The sequence below is a fragment of the Alosa sapidissima genome, chromosome 4 (genome assembly GCF_018492685.1).
Source record: "Alosa sapidissima isolate fAloSap1 chromosome 4, fAloSap1.pri, whole genome shotgun sequence".
NCBI classification, from domain to species: Eukaryota; Metazoa; Chordata; class Actinopteri; order Clupeiformes; family Clupeidae; genus Alosa; species Alosa sapidissima.
In genome coordinates, this window is record NC_055960.1 from 5,854,843 (window position 1) to 5,875,514 (window position 20,672).

Genomic DNA, 20,672 nt, shown 5'->3' on the forward strand with positions numbered 1-20,672 from the left:
AGGCTAAGAATGTCTTTTGGCTCTCTGTTTTTTGAGCAGTATAGATTGCTGATCGATTTGCTGATGTCAGTATGGCTAATTACTTTGAGAGTAAAGTTGCTACATTAATGTACTCTAGTCCACACTTGCATGCACATAGTTTATGATATGAAGCGTGTGTGTGTGTGTGTGTGTGTGTGTATGTGCGTGTGTGTGTGTATGTGTTTGTATGTGTGTGTATGTATGCGTGTGTGTATGTGTGTGTATGTGTGTGTGTGTGTGGTGCAGTGTGTGCTTGCAGTACTCACGCGCAGGTAGATCTTGGTGTCTTGGCACAGGGGTTCTCCGTTGGCCAGCGAGAGCCTCTGGATGTAAGAGGGCTTCTGGGAGTGCAGGAAGAGAGCCCTCCTCACCAGCCCTCTCTGTGTCTGCTTCACACTGTCCAGCTGCAGCTCCACCACGAAGGCTGTACAAACACACACACACACACACACACACACACACACAGACACACACACACACACACACACACACACACACAAACACACACAGACACAGACAGACACACACACACACACACACACACACACAAACACCCATGAACACACAGCTCTGGAACCACTGCACATTTTTATGATGTCATACTACAGTTGCTCAATGACATTCGAATGAGTTGACGGTCATGTTCAAATGTAAGAGACCACTGCAAATTTGAATATGAGAGTCATCTCATTCCAATGCAACCATAGGTTGAAATCAGAAAAATTTGCAGTGGTCTCTGTTAATTTATTCCAGAGCTGTACATATAAAGCACACACAAAAACATGTGTGTGTGTGTGTGTGTGCACACATGAATCACACACGTGTGCACACACACACACACACACACACACACACACAGAAGGCAGTGTACTCGTGTGTTCATACAAATATATTTAGCGTAAACCAGTTTTTAGTCTTTTTAGTACGTTCACCCATTTACTCTCTGGGCAGGATACGTACAGCGTACACTACTATACAAAACAGAAGGCAGAAATGTGAAGCCTCACTCCTATTTACCTCTGCTCTGCAGGATCTCAGTGGGACTTTCATCTTAATGGGTAAAGTGAGTTAGGGAAACTATGTGACATCTGTGGCCAGGATTACACGGACTCAACACGGACTCAATACCGATTAGACTTACCCAAATCAGCGGGGAGGTGCTTTCCATCGGCAGAGAGGCAGAAATTCAAACTCACACTGAAGCAACAAAAAGTGAAAGAGAGAGAGAGGGAGGGAGAGAGAGGTGGAGGAGAGTGAGGGATATGAGAGGGAGAGAAAGAGAGAGAGAGAAGGATTTACTATCACTAAATCCAGGATCTCTTAAACCACAGAAACTCCCATATGGCTGAACTGTGGACCTATAAAATTACTGATCATGTCAGTATCATTCTCATGTCAGCGTGAGAACATGTACCAGAAGGACTATCCGTACTTTACCACAACAACCACCTCCATAGACAAGACCTCCGTTCCAACCCCACAGGCAGAAAGCCATGTCTGTGCCTTATCTGGTGCTGAGCTTACTCGTCAATCAATCAATCAATCAATCAAATTTTATTTATATAGCGCCTTCTGTGCAAATTTGTAAGTGAAAAGTGCGACCAGTAGGGCACAGCAGAGAAAAGTTTGAGGCTTCCAGCGCTTCTACAGTCCCTGGCTAGATAATGAAGTAGCTGGCCCTCTGCCCTGTCCCCAGCGTGCTCCTACAGACTGAATGAATCTATCGTTACATTACATTACATTACATTACATTACATTACATTTGGCTGACACATTTTTAACCAAAGCGACTAACAACATGGTAAACAGTTTAAGTTTTAAAGCAATTCTCAACAATTTTAGGACAATTTAAAAACGGTAGAGTACAGTAAGAATAAGTGCATCGTGTGGCCACTAGCCACAGAGCAGGGATACCGGGGTCCAGAGGTCCGCCATGGCTCAAACCCATGTCTCGCACGGATCAGACCAATATCTGGGATCCTCCACCATGCGACACCCCACCCCACCTCACCCCAAAACTAACTGTCACTGCAGGGCTTGCTATGATCCCCCGCTGAACTTGGTGAGGAATCTGGAGTATCCGGTCTGTTTCCCATAACCAGCTATGCTAAATGTCTTCAACCACTCCAGACAGCAGAAGAAGCTATCTGACCACACAGCCCACCTCTTGTCCTTGTGACAGTGACACATGTGCATGCGTATGCAAAAACTGTTCAAAAATCTGAAATCGGTGAGCGAGAACCCTGTGCACTGTGATGGTTGTGAGTTGAAAAGACACGTCATTTCAATCTCCTCACAGCTTAAGAGAAGTTAATAAGATCGGCCATTATCCTGACATGGATACCCAGGAGGAAACAGTAAACCCTGGAAAGTACTGCTGGATTGTTACCACTTACAAGAGACACGGAGGAATTCAAAAGGGGGGCTCTTTCTCTTCCTCTGCTGTGATGACTGATGTTGTGAGGTACGCCCTGACCACTGTGTCTCCATAGACCAGCTTACATAAAGCGGGTGAAGGGGAAAAACTCTCACAAGTTGGACACTTGAGGGGACTTCAACCATGTGAGTGAGTGTGTGTGTGTGTGCATGACTGTGTGTATGTGTGTATGTATGTGTGTGTGTGCGTGTATGTGTGAGTCTCTGTGTGTGAAATAAGGCGTAGCTCTTTGTCCTGATGTTCGGCCTGTGAAAGCCAAACAGTATCTCATCCAGTGTGAATGTTGGTTCTCCCCACCAAACTCCTCCACCCTCTCCCTGTGGAGCAGCACACTCTGACCATCACTAATGCCGCACCAGAGCTTCAGGGTGTCAGCACACCAGCAGTCCTGTGGATCCACCCATGGACACAGCAGACCAACACCATGCATTAGCTCGGCCTTCACTAGCAAATCCACAAGGCTCTAACAAAACCATTGTGTAGGATATAAATGCTGCCATAGTGAAAAGTGGACATCAACTGTTGTATCTCATCACATCAGATGTTCATCCTATATCAAAGTCTTCATCAACCATCCAGTGAAGTACAGACTGCAGTCTACTTTAACTTATATAACAGCTATTACTGAACATCTTTGGCCTGTACCTCCTCCTGTGCACCAGTGCCTTACACAGCATTCAGGAAACCAACAAAATGTCTTTTGTTGAGGGCTGGAGCTGTATTTCCAGCCAGTATCGTTTAACCCTCACTTTGAAGTATCTAAAAATATTCCACTTTTACTTTGTTTTCTCTTAATTTCAGACGGACGGAAGGAATTTCACAAGACTATTAAAGACAGAAAATGCTCTCTGCCCCCCCCCCCCCCACCCCACCCCAACTTGTTTCTTGTTTCCATCAACACTTGGACAGGTTGCTGGAATAACTCAAGCAGACTCTTTGATGTTTTCCAACTGGTATTTAATAACTGGACATTCTCTGACTGCATTTCCTCTACGTGTTGGGGAACTCTTGCCCAATCTCAAGAGAGAAAACAGCCTTCTAAAACTCAATTTACAAGCCTGAGGGACAGTTGATTGCTCATATATAATGTCAGTGTTTGACTAAAGTTGCTGAATGAATATATAAACACAGATTTCTATTGTCAGCAGAAATCCTATGTCTTGGAATGGTTCAGTGTCATAATGGAAATGGTAATCTTCATCATTGTCATCGTCATCATCATCGTCATCATCATCATCATCATCATCATCACCATATCCATACACATGACCATCATAATGCCAAATCAAGAGAATCCAATATAAAGCTCTGACATACCACGATGAAGGGATGGTTCCATTCTCATTGGTCACTATGCAGTTCTTTTCTTCTGGGTTGATCATTGTAGGCTGCACTACCAAAGTAGCAGAGGCATTTACAATGGGTCTGGCCCTGAGATGGAGAACAGTGAGCAATAAGAATCACAAGGAAGGTAGATCAATTGTCTTATTTGAATACATCAAGAGAGATATACCTGTACAAAACTGCCTTGTCTGCTCCAAAGGCTCCAACAAGAAGATCTAGAAGAAAAAAGTACAATTGGATGTGAATGATACATTTTAATTGATCCTTTGACAGATGTGGCATTACAGTGATATAATGTTGATGACTACACTTTGTTTTGGTTTTATTCAGAGGGGTTTTAAGAGGGGTTTTAAAGGGGTTTTAATGACTTTCCATGAAGAAAGGCTTACTGTAACATCAGTCAGAGACTGGTCTTCTCATGAGGTGAATAGTGCAGTGACACATGAACAGACACGCACCTGGATAACCATTCTCATCCAGATCTTTGCTTCCTTGGATGGAGTAACCAAACCCTGTGGGAAGCACACCGGTAGCCCATTGGCCAGTCAGCACCTGAGAAGGTGTGTCGCTTAATCCAGCTGTTTGTCCGTTGTAGATGAGGACCTGGCCTTGCCCATCCTCCCCACCAAAGGGGCAGCCAATGGCTACATCTGGAAGAGACATTCTACATCAAAATGGGCACAGATTCTGTAGTGAATGGCCATGGGTTAAGGTGATGACAATTAGGGCTGCAACTAACCATAATTTTCAACATTGACCTGCTGTTAATCTGCTGATTATTCTCTTGATTGATGGATTTTTGTTTGATTAATCAGAAAAGTCAGAAAATAGAGAACCCAAGAACCCAAAAACCCAAGATTATGTCTTCAAATGTCTTGTTACTGTCACAGAGGAATAAGAAAAGCTGAACATAATCAAGTTTGAGAGGCTACAAGTAGAGAATTCTAAGAAAACATGATTACCAATAAACCAACTACCAATATAGTTGGTGATTTGACAACTACTGTAATCAATCAGTCAATTACAGTTTTTCTCAGTCGCTTTGGTGTTTTTCTCAGATCAGAATGAAAATTCTCAGGACTATTAGTTCAACCTCCACAACATTTAGTCATGCTTATGAACATGTATCAGTTGCTTTATCATGTCAGTCAAAATGAACTATACTTATGGATGCTGAATAGCCGTTCCCAATAAAACTAATGGTCTTAATTTCATTGCTTGAGTCATTATTACATACAAAATTGGTGAACTAGTTATCAAATTCTTTCACAATGCTGTAGAATTGCAAAGAGCATACAGTAAAACTGTGAAACGTACATATTCAGTGTTTTGTACTCACTTACTCCCCTAACTACAGCAATTTGTAACTTTACTGTAGTTTTCAAATGGCTGTACAAGTATTGTATAGTGCTGTTCTGAGCATTTTCAGGTAGTGTCACCGAGTTCTGACCTTTTTTTGCATGGGAAAACACTGAGGGCCAGATGTACGAACGCTTTTGCGCCCACTTCAGGCGTATTTGTTTCGCAATGTGCGTAAAATCATTGCGAGGTATGTACAAACAGGCCGCAATGATGTAAAAGCGCAAACTGCCTGTCGCAGGAGCTGAAAGTGGCAGATTGCGTTTGTCATGTCATGCATATGCATTCATGGGAGGATCCAGGGGAAAGTTAGCCTGGGTGCCATTCCGAACTTAGTCCCGCCCACAACATTTGAGGTCGGGAAGTTCGGTCTGGCATTGTTCCATTGTGGTGGAAGTATGCTCGCCCTATATCGGGCGGACCAATCAAATCAGGCTTTACGATGATGGACAGGTGAGCAACAGCGCCTGGTCTATCACGTCATCTGAGCACGCTTTGATTAGGCTTATGTTTAAAACAAAAATGCTGTGGCTAGAAGGATAGCTTTTAAGACCCCATATGGAAAATTCATATTATTTAATGAGGTTGTATCACTGAAAACGATTATTTCTGAAAACTTTGGCCAAAGTTCAGATGTGGGAAAACTCGTGGTTTCACTTTCATCAAGGGAAAACAGTGATGTTGCATTGCGACATGTTCCCTCGTTAGTTTGAAATCTCTGATTGACCACCTGTTCGAGGGATTTGCGACAGCCTTTCCCAGCTGTTTAACATGTTTGTAGCATATCACTGTTCAACAGAATTATTTTTAAAAACGGAGGGGATAAAAGAGAAGAAGGATGGTTCGTGTGTTTTCTTCCTACACCTCACGTTAAGCTATTTTGTTGCTCTGATTGGTTAGGTCTATCCAATTGAGTGCAGAGGCATTCCCCCCCTGTATCGGTTGAAACACGCCCCATAATTACGTCCCAATGGAGCAGTATCAGACTCATATTCTGACTAGAATTGAGTATGACTACATCAGGCTAGGGGAAAGTGGGAGTTTAGCGTAAAAAGATGGGAGGGGAAGAGTAAAGAGCGCCTAATTATGTATTCCGCGGTATGTACAAAGACTGCTCCTGAAAGCGCACGTCTATTCTGCGCCTAAATACTTCCGCCTTGTAAAAGCAAGTGTTAATCCCAAATTGCAGTTCAATGCGTCAATAAGAGAACCTTTCAAAGACAATCGCTATTTAGAGCACCAGTTTTTGTGGTGAAAGTAGGCCTATTTGTACTACCAAAAGCAACCTCAACTTTCGCTGGCCTTTCGAATGTCTTACTTTCACTTACACGTCATTCACTTAAACTTTCCTAATTGCTAGATTTGACCAATCTTCCATAGCCTATGTGCACAAGTAGTTTGAGTAGAACTACTGATTATCTCCCTGCTTGTTTACATCTTATCATGTATGGTATTATTTCATGATCGCTAAACGCAGCCGTGGCCCACTGGTTAGCACTCTGGACTTGTAACCGGAGGGTTGCCAGTTCGAGCCCCGACCAGTGGGCCGCGGCTGAAGTGCCCTTGAGCAAGGCACCCAACCCCTCACTGCTCCCCGAGCGCCGCCGTTGAAGCAGGCAGCTCACTGCGCCGGGATTAGTGTGTGCTTCACCTCACTGTGTGCTGTTTGTGTTTCACTAATTCACCGATTGGGTTAAATGCAGAGACCAAATTTCCCTCACGGGATCAAAAAAGTATATATACTTATACTGATTCTTTTTAATGTTGTCATCAGTTAACTTCATTCAACTGCGCTTGTATGTATGCGCTGCCATTCAGTTGTGGACGTTCGTAAATTGCGTTTATGGGCGGAGAAAGGCAGAGAAAGGCGCAGTTTACACTAAGGATAGAACGATTGATAAATACAATGGAAACTTGGGTCTGACAGCATTCGCCATCTGCGGTGTGTCCATGACGCTGATAACACTAAGTTCCGAATGTGCGTACATCTGGCCCTCAGAGCATAAACTGTCGTAATGAAAACATGACAAAGCCATTTGACTATCTTGTTTATAAACAACAACAATATCCATTAGCTAGAGTTGCTGCTTTCACTCATCAGCTGGGGTGACCTGATCCACAAATTGCACCTGATTCACAAATTGCACCTGATCCACAAAGTATCGTATCCAGATGTTTGAAACGAGATCCCTTCTAAACCGGATGTCCACTCTGATGACGGTCTGCTCACCATTGTAGCCGTCCTGGTCCAGGTCCCCGAGGGGGGCGAAGGAGGCTCCGAACCAGCCGTAGGTGTGTGTGCCGCTCAGCTGCGGCGCAGGCTTGAAGAACAGTGGAGCCGTCTGCAGGTAGACGTAGACGCGGCCCACCTCCTCCAGGTGACCACCAGGACGGTGGAACATGAAGAGAGGCGCCCCCACCAGCAGATCCACCAGCCTGGGGGATAAGAAGAGAGAAGGAAACAAAGATCAGGGTAAAGGGTAGATAGGTAGGTATAGGAAGATATATTATATATATATGTCTGCTCACCCATCATGAATATACACATTACTATATTAATATAGAAGGAAACAAAGAAAAGGTAGATACTAGATAGATAGATAGATAGATAGATAGATAGATAGATAGAATAACAGAGATGGTAACTAGTAGCAGCACATGTATACAGTGAACTCATAAATTTGTCTGGAGTTTTCCTTGAATATATAATTGCAACAAGATTCTTAAACTGCCACAGGCAACCATCTCTACAACAGAGGGAGGGAAACACTAATATATCTTCCCACTGGAACGATGGGAGAAATGAGGGAGGAGGTTATTTCTGCAAGCATAGTTTCCCCAATCACATATGCATGCAAACACACACACACACACACACACACACACACACTCACACATACAGTACACACTCACTCAGACACACACACACACACACACACACACACACTCTCTCTCTCTCTCTCTCTCTCTTTCTTTCTCTCTCTCTCTCTCTCTCTCTTTTCTCTCTCTCTATCTCTCTCTCACACACAATGTTTCTCTACATCCTGTCCATTCTCACATAAAGGCTCTGTCCGCTCACTCACCCGTCATTGTTGATATCTGCTGTTGCCACTGCATATCCGAAGTACGAGCCCATCTGGAAAGCATCAAAACTGCATGAGAAAGCTCAGCACATCACAGGTACTTCTACTCTGAACTCCCTCTGCTGTGCTTCCTTCTGTTGTGTGTAGCCATGAAGGTAGCTTAACATCATGCATCAAACCATAATGTAGACACACACAGCAGAGGCTGTAACACTGAACATCTTCAGTGGTCTGGCAAACTGCTTAGCTGTAAAGACAGCTTGAAATTCAGAACAGCCAGACAATGTTTTTCAACCTTTTCTCTTATGGATATTTTGGACCAAGCTACAAAATGTTACCAGAGCAGGGGTGCATCTCTCTTCAGGACTTCTTTCCTAACAACTCTACCCCCCCCCCCCCCCCCCCTTACATGCCTAACCACACTTACTGTGCACTGTGTTGCTCTATGCTTACTCCATGCTCTCCTAATTTACTAAAGCTTGATCATTGTTTCTAATTTGTAAGTCTCTCTGGATAAAGGCACTGACTACAGATTCATAGCAATAGTGCCAATCATATCACTGCAGAATTCTGGACCAATATAGGTACTTCACTGGATATTGTTTGTCTAATGAGTAAATGTAAATGTTGTTTTTGATAGAGAATTGACAGGTTAGGAAAGTTCCAAATGCCAAAAGAGAGAAAAGGACACATCTCAAACTAACCTGTTCACCGGTGAAGTTCAGCATGGACTGTAGATTGGTTCCATTTAGTAAAGATACCTAACATAGCACAGGCAAGGGTTAGCATATTTTGCACCCATGTCATAGTCAAACATAGTCATATTCACAACAACAGTGATTTAACTGCTATTGAGACATTTTATATTACTTCAAAATCATTGCATGAGTAAACATGAGGTCATTTTTATAGCAATTTCTCTGTCAGCTTAGAGATCTGAACAGTCTTTTATGAATGTAATGGTTTGGTATGAGATAAGAGAGTACAAATATTTTTTTCCCTCATTAACATCTAATTAACATTTCATTGATGTTGTATCGTCAGTCTTCTATTCCCAGTTGTCTCCCTTGCTGCTCTCTAACTCCCTTGCCCTGTTTGGCCTCCCATGATGGCAAACAAAATACCAACAGAACAATTCATGGATGAGTATTGTGAGGATTCCTTACTAAACCATACAGCATGACTCCTTTGGGGACCCCTGTTACAAAATCTGAAGGAGACAAAAACATAAAAGAGGACACAATGTTAACACAATAAAACCAAACATTCAATTAAGCATCCATTAAAGGATCAGCATAAACAAACACATGCAAAGTCAAATAAATCTGGAGGGTGTGTGTGTGTGTGCGTGTGTGCGTGCGTGCGTGCACGTGTGCCTGTGTTTGTGTGCGTGTGTGCTTCAAAGTACAAGCACGGTACCTTCAGTATCATCTCCACTGAACTCTCCAACAGCCACAGAGTAACCTAACAAAGGGGTTGGGAAAGGAAAGTTAGAGAGAGAGAGAGAGAGAGGGGGAGAAAGAGAGAGAAAAAGAGAGAATCAGATGGCAATAATATGCACAATGCCATATCAATTGAAAACACACAATTGCCGTCCATTACCATACCCCCCCCCCCCCCCCCCCCATAAGACGCCCCCTGAGAGCCTCACCGAGGTAGCTGTCATCATAGCTGCTCTGCACCTGCCTGGTCTGCACCTGCCCGGCCACTGACAGCAGGAAGTAGGACGGATAGAAGGCCTTCACTATTTCCTCTGTAGTGGCTGTGATCAACTGGCCTGGGGATTGCAGAGGGGGTAAGTTCAAAGGTTAAACGGTCAACTGCATCCAGAAACATTCCAGAGGCACAAGCAACTACTCACACAGATAACAGAGCTTCCAACCTGACAGACTTTTAAGGCAAACCGTCACCTTAGACATTCAAGGTAACCCTTAGCAGTACAGAGCATATGTTCCGGGGGCCTTCCATACATGTATAACATTTAACAGATGCAACATGTATGTGATTATGTATAGTCCAGTGGTCAGTAAAGGAAAATAAATCTCGACAGGAGGATCAGGTCCCTGTTGCACAGCAGATCATACATTATCCCGCTTGTTATACAGCTACTTGCCAAATCGAGAAAAGAGACTTCATACAGTACAACATGCATTTCTTCATGCCTGTTCCCATTTTGTAGCTTCTGTTGGGAAAAATAGTTCTTCATGCAAACAGAACCTTCAGGTGTTACATAGTAAAAGTGTTTACTCTCTCTTTCAGTTTCACACTAGTGAACAGACTGCTTGCGGAATGATATGGAAGCACAAAACCTGTTGCCAATAGCAGCGGTCATTCTTTTTTTTTTGCAGCCCATTTAATTCAATACAACTTTCAGCAGCATTCTAAGAAGTTATATAATAGAAAGACAATAACAAGACCATGGGTGTCAGTCTTATTGCTTTTTAAATACCACAACTTGTGCGGTCGGTTATGTATAATGGCTATAACAAGCTCTTAAGTTTTATTATGTGTTTACTTCATTCATATCTGTGGAAATTAACTGGGATAAAACCTCTCATAGTGGTGGCTGAATGCCTCTATAGTGACACAACATTTTATGTTGTTTTTCCATAATGTCCCTAGGCTTGAGCACAACCATGTTGTATTTCTCAGCTCATGAATTGTAACAAGTATGGATATAACAAATCCTCGGGTCAGTGAGGAAGTTTCTGCAAATCTTTTCTAAACTACTTTTACCACTAACATCCAACAACACGTGTCCTAAGACGACCCATCGCAACCTGCTTTCCTTCACTTCAATCCTATGGCTCTTTGGACAGTCCCTTTGAAAGCACTGATGACTTGGCACCCCATATGCTTTTCTCCTCCACAGTCAGTACAGGCTCCAGGCCAACTGACATTCACAACATTAACTGCATATCTGGTCTACAGTTTACAAGCATAAGAGATAAAACGTTTCCAACTGATCTGCATACACTAGTACTATTCACTATCAAAATCCTTAGGGTGCCATCATTGCATTATCCTTCTAGCTGGACGATGCTATGTAAAAATGTCAATAGAACATGCTAAAAAATTGTCTCCTTACTAAACCAAACCACACGACTCCTTTGAGGATCCCGTGCATTTCTTCCCGAATACATGCCCGATAAGTGCCCAAAAAGCGTTGCAATATGGACGCCGAGTAGAAGAACTTGCCTAAAAGGACTTTGGTTAAGATCACCACATCTCCTACAGCATGCTTGAAACTTTTTCAACCACATAAACCAAACTCTAACTTTACCATATAATTAATAGAATAATGCAGTGTTCACCACACCTACTGTACTCACTCATTCCAAAAACATCAATACTGTGCCAAGCTCATGCACAGCCTCTATGCTATTAAGTAAAGGTCAGTGTGACTGCATTTGCATGCTCACCTTGCCAATAGAAACTTCCGGGTCCCCCAAGAACAACTTTCCCATCCTGCAAAAACAAAGAGCTCATTGACTTTCACAAGAAATATATTCAAAGTACTGTATTGTCCTGTTTCTTGTTTTTTTTTTATCAAAGAATACATATCCTTATGGGAATTTTGATTTTAAAAAAATGAGTATTTCATAAATAATGACATAATGACAGCAATCGATGTTCCGTGACTGGGTGTACCTGAGTGAAGTCAGCACTGAACCCCCCTTGGCAGTAGCCCTGGCCGGCAGGACCGTGTCTCTCTGCAATAAAACAGAGGAAATACAATCTCAGTCTCTGGTTTGATTTGCTGTGGTTTACAACTGGAAACAAGTGTTTCAATACTGTACCTGTTCGACAGGGGGCGTATTCAACTGTTTTTGTGAAGTTGTTCACAGACAGGTAGCAGGTTCCGGTGGCGTCTGAAAAAGGAATGTCATGCTCCGTTCTCCAATAGTACCTTGGAGCGCAGGCCTGGGGCAGACACATTTAATTCAATAGGATTTCAATAACACACTCTAGTGGCTAATGTAAGGGGCTTGTAAGCTTAAAGGCTTTGCATTTAACTGCACCCCTCTGCTAACATCAGATGGATTTACAGTTTTTATGGAACACAAAGCTTTCTCATACACCCTGTACCTGATACAGATCGTCTGTTTACGTTGTTCAGGGTCTGTGTTGTTCAATTGAGAACATACCGGGAGGAAATCCAGGGACCGGGGTCAGCTGACCTCTCACGACCCTAGACATGAGCTCCCCTAAGCCAGCAGAGCTCAACTTACCAGGACGTTGTCGCCATGGGAGCGTACTGTTGCCCCAAACCATTGGTGGGATTTGAATTCCACCTTGAGGTCTCTGTTGTTGATGTCGTTGAAACTCCGATCTCCTATGGAGGTAAGATAATATGTCTGCATCTGTATTTTGACTATTAGTGGTAAAAGTAGTAGTAGTGGAAGTAGTGCCACAAAATAACACATCTATAACACTTCATCAACAACATACCTGAATTTATGTATTGATTTAATTCAACATCATACATTAATGTCATCATACATTACATTGTAAACCTGTTCAAATCAATACCACAACACAACACAGCACTGTAAAAAAAAAAGATTAGCACATTCAACATAACCCAATCAAGTTGTGTGACCATGGTAGTGCCAAGTTTATGTGTAACTCCATCAAACAGTACATCATATATAGTCATAAAATCAAGTACATACACATGTGCAGCGTTTCCCATACATTGACTTATTTGTGGCGGCCCACCACAATATCAACATTGACCACCACACAATGATTTTTCTGGTTGTACTAAATTGTGCTTAAATCTGGTTAGAATCATAATCACACTGCACTAATTTGTTAAAAACTGTTGCATTCAAGTTAATTCTGCAAACCTACCACCACAATTACAATTCAACTCTGTGGGAAACACTGCATGTGGATATCATACAACTCCACATAGTGCAGTGCTGGTTGCTGTATGTGTTATTTGTGGACAGGGCTTGAGTACCATTAGTCTGCCAGACTACCAGACTCAGTCACTGCCAGCATGGGCCCTTTGCAAGGTTTTCCCCTAACTTTCCTGTCGGCTTACAAGGGTTTTTCCATCAGAACCGTAAAGGGCCTCAGAAAGAGGAACATAGGGGCACTGGCTCAAAGTTATAGAGATGCATTGCCAAAGGCTTACTTTAATATCCCACTGTACAAACTTTCCATTAAAGCTAGTTTTCATTGCTTAAATCTTCCATATAAATACTTTATGATGACGTTGGTTGATGAAGGATGCTAGTGTTTGTTGCACGACTCTGACACATTTTCGTGTGGAAATACTGATTAAGGTTGAAGGCGTTTTGAATGTGGAATGTATGAACAGTGCGCAGGATGCTACTCTATCCACATCTGCTCTGTGCTTTACTTGGAGTGAGACGCTATCATCAGGAGGGGGGAGCAGATTTCAGGCCAGTCCAGAATGACGTGTGTCCCACGACCCTCTCTGTGTACCCCAGAGAGCAACCTCTCTCCCTTTGAAACAGGGGTCAGCGTACAGTACACATAACCACATAGCATGCGCTCATGTGTTTACATGGTCTCTCTCTCTCTCTCTCTCTGTGTGTGTGTGTGTGTGTGTGTGTGTGTGTGTGTGTGTGTGTGTGTGTAAGAGAGAGAGAGAGAGACAAAGAGATAGAGAGAGGGAAAGAGAAAGAGAGAGAGAGAGAGAAATTGATATCAAGAGAAAAAGTTTCTGTGTGCATGAGAGAGGGAGTGAGTGAGAAACATTGTGTATGTGGGGGGGTGTTTGTGTCAAGAGAGAGGATGATTGTGTGCTAATAGTTCAGTTCGGAGTTCCTGTGTAGACTGATTCAGTAAAAGAGCAATGCCCTTTAGACTTTGCATGTGATGCAACAGAAATGTTCCCCAGGCTATCCTTCACAAACACTGGGAAACATACTGTGACTGGCTTTCATTACAAATTCCTCATACTAAGCATTTTTCAGACCGTTTAAGGACAAAGACAACAAAAATTGTATAGAGATAGCAAAAAAAGAGTTTAAACATGCAAACAAAGAGAACAATTAACCTCACCCTCTCTTTTCAGTTCTTTTCAAGGTTTCTTGGCATAACACAATGAGCTCCAGGGTTCATGCACTGTTTCTAATTGACCTCTGATCCTAAAGCAGGGTTGCAGTAGACATGATGTATGGCTGTCATGCAGTATATTATATACACACAGGTGGACTAAACCAGACACACACACACACACACACACAGGGGCGGAGTGGCAATCGGGACGATCGGGAGTTTTCCCGGTGGGCCGGCCGATGAATCTGCGTGGTGCGGGCCGGCCCATAGAGCTATTATAGCGGCCGTGAGTCGTCCGCGGCCATCGACCTTGCAATTAAGAATTTTCCGCGAAAATCTCCGAGATACACATTTTTGTCTTATTCAGGCGTTACTGAACTTTCATCACAAATAAAAAATGACAATGTAATTTGTTTGTTTGTACTTAAATTAACGTAAGCCTAACCTAGAATGGAGCAAAGCCTCCTGGGAATGGGGAATGTGTTTCTGGTTTATCCAATGAACCGATTGCAGGTCAAGTCTATTTACAGAAATGTAGGAATGAGCGGCCCCTCGTCTAATGGCATGACCCTACAAACGATCAAGTTCGAGGAAAGCTACAAGAGTTTTGACAGTCGACGGATTTGCGTGGTTGCTGTTTTACATATGGATGGAACTAGCCCAAGCTAGTCTTATGTTGACATGTAGCCTAGGCCTAGCCTAATGACTAATTAGTGGGCCACTCAGGCTGATAAATGGTTTGTGGAACTCGTTGGAACTGTCTATATAAGCCTATATAGGCTTACTTTAATAATTCTCGTACAAACCTAAACCTATACCAAACCTATACCTTTAATTACCTGTGTTATTAGGTTGACATTGTCTGTAGGCTAGGTCTTTTTTAAATTTATACAGGCAATTATTGGAGTGCTATGATACCCAGATTATGTCCTTGCATGATGCTTTAAATTTCCATCCATCCACAAAGCTGTTTTTATACTGCACTGTTGCATATCTAGTTCCTTACACATTTATTGTGTAAGGAAGTGCCTGGTTTGTGGTTGATTGGCTTGTTGTATTGCATTAGCACTATATATTTTGTTTGTGCTATTGATGATGTGTGTGCATGTTTGGGGGGGGGGGGGTGCCATCAGAATTTTACCGGTGGATTTTAGTGCCCCATTCCGCCCCTGCACACACACACACACATACACACACACACACACACACACACATTCATTCACACACAGGAAAACGGCTTACACTCTGCCCTTTTAACCTTTGAGAAAAAGATGTGTTTTATGTGTATGTGTGTGTGTATGTGTGTGTGTGTGTGTGTGGGGGGGGGGGGGGGTTGGTGTATGTGTGTGAGTGTGTGAGTGAGTGCATTTGCGGTTGGGTGTGTGTATGTGTGTGTGTGTGTGTGTGTGTCTCTCTCTCTCTCTCTGCGTGTGTGCTAAGTGTATATGTATGTGTGTACAGAAATGGGCTTGTGTGTCTGTATGTGTGTGGGAGGGTGGGGGGGGGGGGTAGTATAATTTCTGAAAATCAACTGAAACATTGCTCTTATCACTTCCTGTTGATCAAACTGAAGTGAGATCACAGGCAGGGAGGGGGTGTAGTCTTTGGCCTCATTCAAACCACCCCACTTCCCCCCCGGAACAAAAAGAAAAACAACACAAAAACAAACCCTAGCTCCTCAGAGGAACGGGCGGCCAAACAACGGCTACACCACACATCTGCATGAGCCCCTCATTTTACGCTCCACTTTGAGGGGCTGGCAGCCTCCACAGTCCAGCGATAGACGGGCATAATCAGCTATCTAAACTGTGAAAGGACGGGAGGAGGGGCTCTTCAGATGAGAGGGAAAACATGGAGAGATGTAGGCTATGCTTACACAGCAAAGTCTGAGACACACACACACACACACAGACACACACACACACACACACACACACACACACACACACACACACACACACACACACACACACAATCACAATATACATATACACACACACAATTTCAAAGCCACAAACGCAGCCACATACTCTGACACATGCAGAGAGAGCAGAGAGGGCTCCATACATTTCTGTGTGCCAGTAAAAGTGTTTTCAATAAAACAGGATTACTCTTCATTACAGTGGCCAAATCCCCTAGAGGTCCTGTGCTACTAACCCTGAGGGTATGGCCATGCTTGTAACACACACACACACACACACACACACACACACACACACACACACACACACACACACACACACACACACACACACACACAAATGTACTCTCACACACACACAGACACTCAGTCCCCACACACACACACACACACACACACACACACACACACACACACACACACACACTCACTCACTGACCCAGTTCTATGCAGAGCAAACCCAAATATACGGTGAACTGTTAAATATTTAGTTACAGTAATATCCACCAAATAAATCTCTTCTAGAAATCCTTAAGCAAACTACACAAACACCAATACAGGAAAGTAGTCAGCTTTAGGCTTTAGGAGACCTTTAGGTAAAGCATTTTGGGTGTTTGACCAGATTTACAATAAAGATCTGGAGCATAAACTCCAATGAAACAATCCCACAGGGCCTCAGACGGAAAACCACTGAAGAAAATGGAATTCCGCAGAAACTTTAAAACACTTCAAACAAATAAACACTGTTGTGCTGTATCAGTTAAAAAAATAACCGTCAAAATAAACTTTGAGCCCCAATTTGGCATCACTCCAATTTGACTCACCAAACAGCTCAGGGTGGTGATTTGGGGCACTGCGAGCGAAAGCGTATGGAGGGTCTCCTGGTAGAAATAAATAAGGCCAGGCTAAGGGTGTCACCAACCAGACTAAAGTAAACACAGACACACTCCTTCACCTCCCCACACCCCAGCACACACACACACACACACACACACACACACACACACACACACACACACACACACACACGCACCCAACCCCCCCTTCTTTCCAACTCTGGCATAAATCTCAGAGATCTGTGCGCCATTAACAACATCAACTCTCTGAAATGAGGGGGAGCTCCAGGGTTTGTACACCCCCACCCACACACCCCCCCCCCCCTCCCACACACACACACACATGTGTATGCACACACTCTCTCTCACACGCTTCCATGGCTTGCATACACAAACATGGCTCCAGGCGCAGAGCACACCTTCTACATGCACACACGTAGAGCCATGGGTGGGCATGCACACACGTACATTATCACACACAAAGATGTTGCTCGTTTTTAATGCATAACCCCACATAACCCAACTAACACCTCTTAAACACAGATAGCAATCTTCTGATCTCCACAGTGGGGAAGCATTTACGCTTTTCTTTTGTTGTGGATGCAAATGATTAGCCTGACCATGCCCACCAAATCTCCTTTCAGGGACATACATACTAGTCTGGAACACCATAATTCACTAACGTTTCCATCAGACCCTAGAAAGAGCTGGCCAATCAGCGACGAGAGGGGATAATGCTATAGTTTTGTAATGGCTATGGTAATGGTAAACAGTAGTAGCAATGTCTGCAAACATCAAAAATTGCAGTCAGAAGAATGTGTACATTTATTACAGCAAATGTAGGCCTACATACATTGTTTCCTGACTGCCAATGCTGTTTTTTGTCAGTTTGTAAAGTTTAGGCCAAGTAGGAAGTAATGTTAGGAATCCCTGACCAATGTGATTGGTTAGGCTGGACCAATGATTTCAAAGTTAACGCAAAGTCTACGCCCTTCAACATGCTCGTGTTGGAAACGTTTTCCAATTATGAGTTCCCAGACTCTATTCACGATGTGAATGATTCTGGTTTTAACCAGGCTAGTAAATTATGGAGATACACATCAGAATCAGCACATCACAGCTACAAACAGATGGAGCCGACATCATAAAAATCAGGCTGTCTTGATTGTTGAGTCTATTGATGTCCACCCAAGTGTTTGAAATGTTTGTGAGGTGTTTATGTAAGAAAACACATACCTTCACTGTCAAATTCAAGAACACTGCACTTTGATTGGTCATGTCTCCAGGGACAGAAGAACACAGACCCGCCCTCTATAACATCTGGTTGGCTGGTGTTGGCTTTCGGTGCACCAACTAGGATGCTGACACTGTATGAAGAAAGAGGAAAGCAATAACAGTTAATAACAAAGAAACAAAATAACATTAAATGAACGCTTCCATTGAAGGTAATTACATAGGTCATAGGCCTTGATAGGTCAGTGAAACTGAGGGTGGACCCTCTTTGCTATAAGGAAGAAACAACAGAAAGCACCTGGGGTTGTTTTACTGTTTCACTGATCCAGTAATGAATTGAATCAGTGGGGCTATATATAGTACATTCACATTACATATAGAACCATACAATCACATTCTGCTCTAACTTCATTAAGACCTTAAGTATGCCTCCTTAAGTTTCCTTGAGTTAACGATTGGTGTCGCGACTGCGGTGGGTTAATATGCTCCCCCACTTTGCTGTGAACTCTGAAACACTCCATGCCATGTCCTTGGTCATCTTAATCTGGTCTTTGTGTCCAGAAATAGATGAGTTATAGAGTATCTAGACATGGCCGGCATTCTGGGGCCTCCCGTGAGTAGGTGCTTGAATGGACAGCATATCTGCTGTCAGGAAACCGACAGGAAAAAAACACAGATGACCTGACACAGACGCAAACACACACATACACACACACACACACGCACACACACACACACACACATACGCACACATGTACACACACACACACACACACACACACACACACAAACACACACATACACACACACACACACATATATACACAATCACACACACAAACACACAAACACGCACACATACACACACAAACACGCACACATACAAACGAGACAAAGCTGCCTACAGCTGAGATAAAGTTCAACAGAGGTCTCTTAAAGAGACAGAAAATGTCCTACAATTAAATGTCCTCTTACAAATAAACCTTCAGCAACAAACAATCCCAGTTTAGCACAGTGATGGTTCTCAGATGTCTGAAATCATGACATGAATTACTGAGAACCTTAAAAAGGTCCAACTCTCTCACAGAATATGTCTGACTGTCAGGTTTTTCTCTTGCAAACTGAAAATTAAAGTCATTGTTGACAATGTTGTGGAAAAGAGTGTGTGAACGTATGTGATTCATGACTGTCTGTGTGAGTATTTGAGACTCAGGATGACGCACAACATAAGCAGTCTGTAAACAAAACCTCAGCCCGTCAGAACAAAACTAAACCCAATAGGGTTAAACTACAATCGGTCTAGCCAAACATTATTCTGCAGAGCTGAGGCCAAGGCGACGGTGTATTCCATACTGGGCATCGGTTGCTGAATCAGAAAAAACAGCCCTTTCCAAATTCCCCAGTCGTCACTGCTCTGCTACTGAAAGAGACTCAGAAACACGTCTCCTTATAATTCAGTGTCAAAGTTGAGATTGTGCAGAGTATTCATACCTTATGGCTCTTCTGTCAGAATCTCAGTACTGCTTGTTACACTGTTTGTGTGTATGTGTGTGTGTGTGTGTATGTGTGTGTGTGTGTGTGTGTGTGTGTGTGTGTGTGTGTGTGTGTGTGTGTGTGTGTGTGTGTGTGTGTGTGTGTTTGTGTAATATTGTTGAAAAGTAACTGCGCTGGTGTGTACCTGAAACTAGGACATGCTTGGAGTGTTGAAATTGATCTGGACACAGGAAGTGATAAGGCTGAGAGCGGTTCTGAGGAAGTGGTCCACATCCAGGTATGACTAAACAAACTGGAGACAAACCAGCTGAGTGAAACCAGATCCAGCTCTCTTTTAGTCTGGCTCCCCGTCTCAACCAGCACCCTCAGACACCCCTACAGCTATCAGGCCACCAACACTAGCCATGGCCATGTGTATGTGTGTGTGTGTTGTGTGTTGTGTGTATGTGTGTGTGTGTGTGGGTAGCTGTGTGAAGGTGTGTGTGTGTGTGTGTTTAAAAAGGGGATGTTGAGTGAGACAGGCCAGTCATGGATGGGAGGCTCTCGTGGCGTCAGACGGTGTGAGAGAGACACAGCGAGCGTCTCCCCTCTCTCTCGGGCCTGAGCCTACAGGAGCTGTTCCACCGCAGCACAGTGCTGCGCTAAGGGGGTGGGGGGTAATGACATTGGCAGAGCTCTGTGGGCCCAGGTCTTAAGGACGTCTGCGCAGTCAGAGAGATGTCTTCATGCCGTGAGACAGTTTCATGGCCCGCTCCCTCAAACAGACAGATTCTATCTTTCACACACTTCATGACACAGCTGTCCGTCTGCCTCTGGATTCCTAATCCAGCAATCCAGTGCACAGTGCAACCTGCATGTGTCTGTGAGATCCGTACTAAAGAGAAGTTTTTGTAAAGGCGCAATTC

The 20,672-nt window shown here is 43.5% G+C and overlaps 1 protein-coding gene across 1 annotated transcript in view; it reads right to left on the bottom strand.

The window, feature by feature from the left end:
- The window catches only part of LOC121707756 (integrin alpha-5-like), a 44,672-nt gene that overhangs the window by 18,867 nt on the left and 5,133 nt on the right, over window positions 1-20,672 (bottom strand). Inside the window, exons 2-17 of the mRNA XM_042090542.1 lie at window positions 18,277-18,407; window positions 12,477-12,580; window positions 12,045-12,168; window positions 11,896-11,957; window positions 11,667-11,712; window positions 9,896-10,021; window positions 9,664-9,708; window positions 9,411-9,454; window positions 8,949-9,005; window positions 8,245-8,297; window positions 7,392-7,597; window positions 4,261-4,452; window positions 3,972-4,017; window positions 3,776-3,889; window positions 1,163-1,218; window positions 288-445 (exon numbers count right to left, since the gene is read on the bottom strand). Coding sequence (XP_041946476.1) covers window positions 288-445; window positions 1,163-1,218; window positions 3,776-3,889; window positions 3,972-4,017; window positions 4,261-4,452; window positions 7,392-7,597; window positions 8,245-8,297; window positions 8,949-9,005; window positions 9,411-9,454; window positions 9,664-9,708; window positions 9,896-10,021; window positions 11,667-11,712; window positions 11,896-11,957; window positions 12,045-12,168; window positions 12,477-12,580; window positions 18,277-18,407 — 1,564 coding nt within the window. The remainder of the gene's footprint in view (window positions 1-287; window positions 446-1,162; window positions 1,219-3,775; window positions 3,890-3,971; window positions 4,018-4,260; window positions 4,453-7,391; window positions 7,598-8,244; window positions 8,298-8,948; window positions 9,006-9,410; window positions 9,455-9,663; window positions 9,709-9,895; window positions 10,022-11,666; window positions 11,713-11,895; window positions 11,958-12,044; window positions 12,169-12,476; window positions 12,581-18,276; window positions 18,408-20,672) is intronic.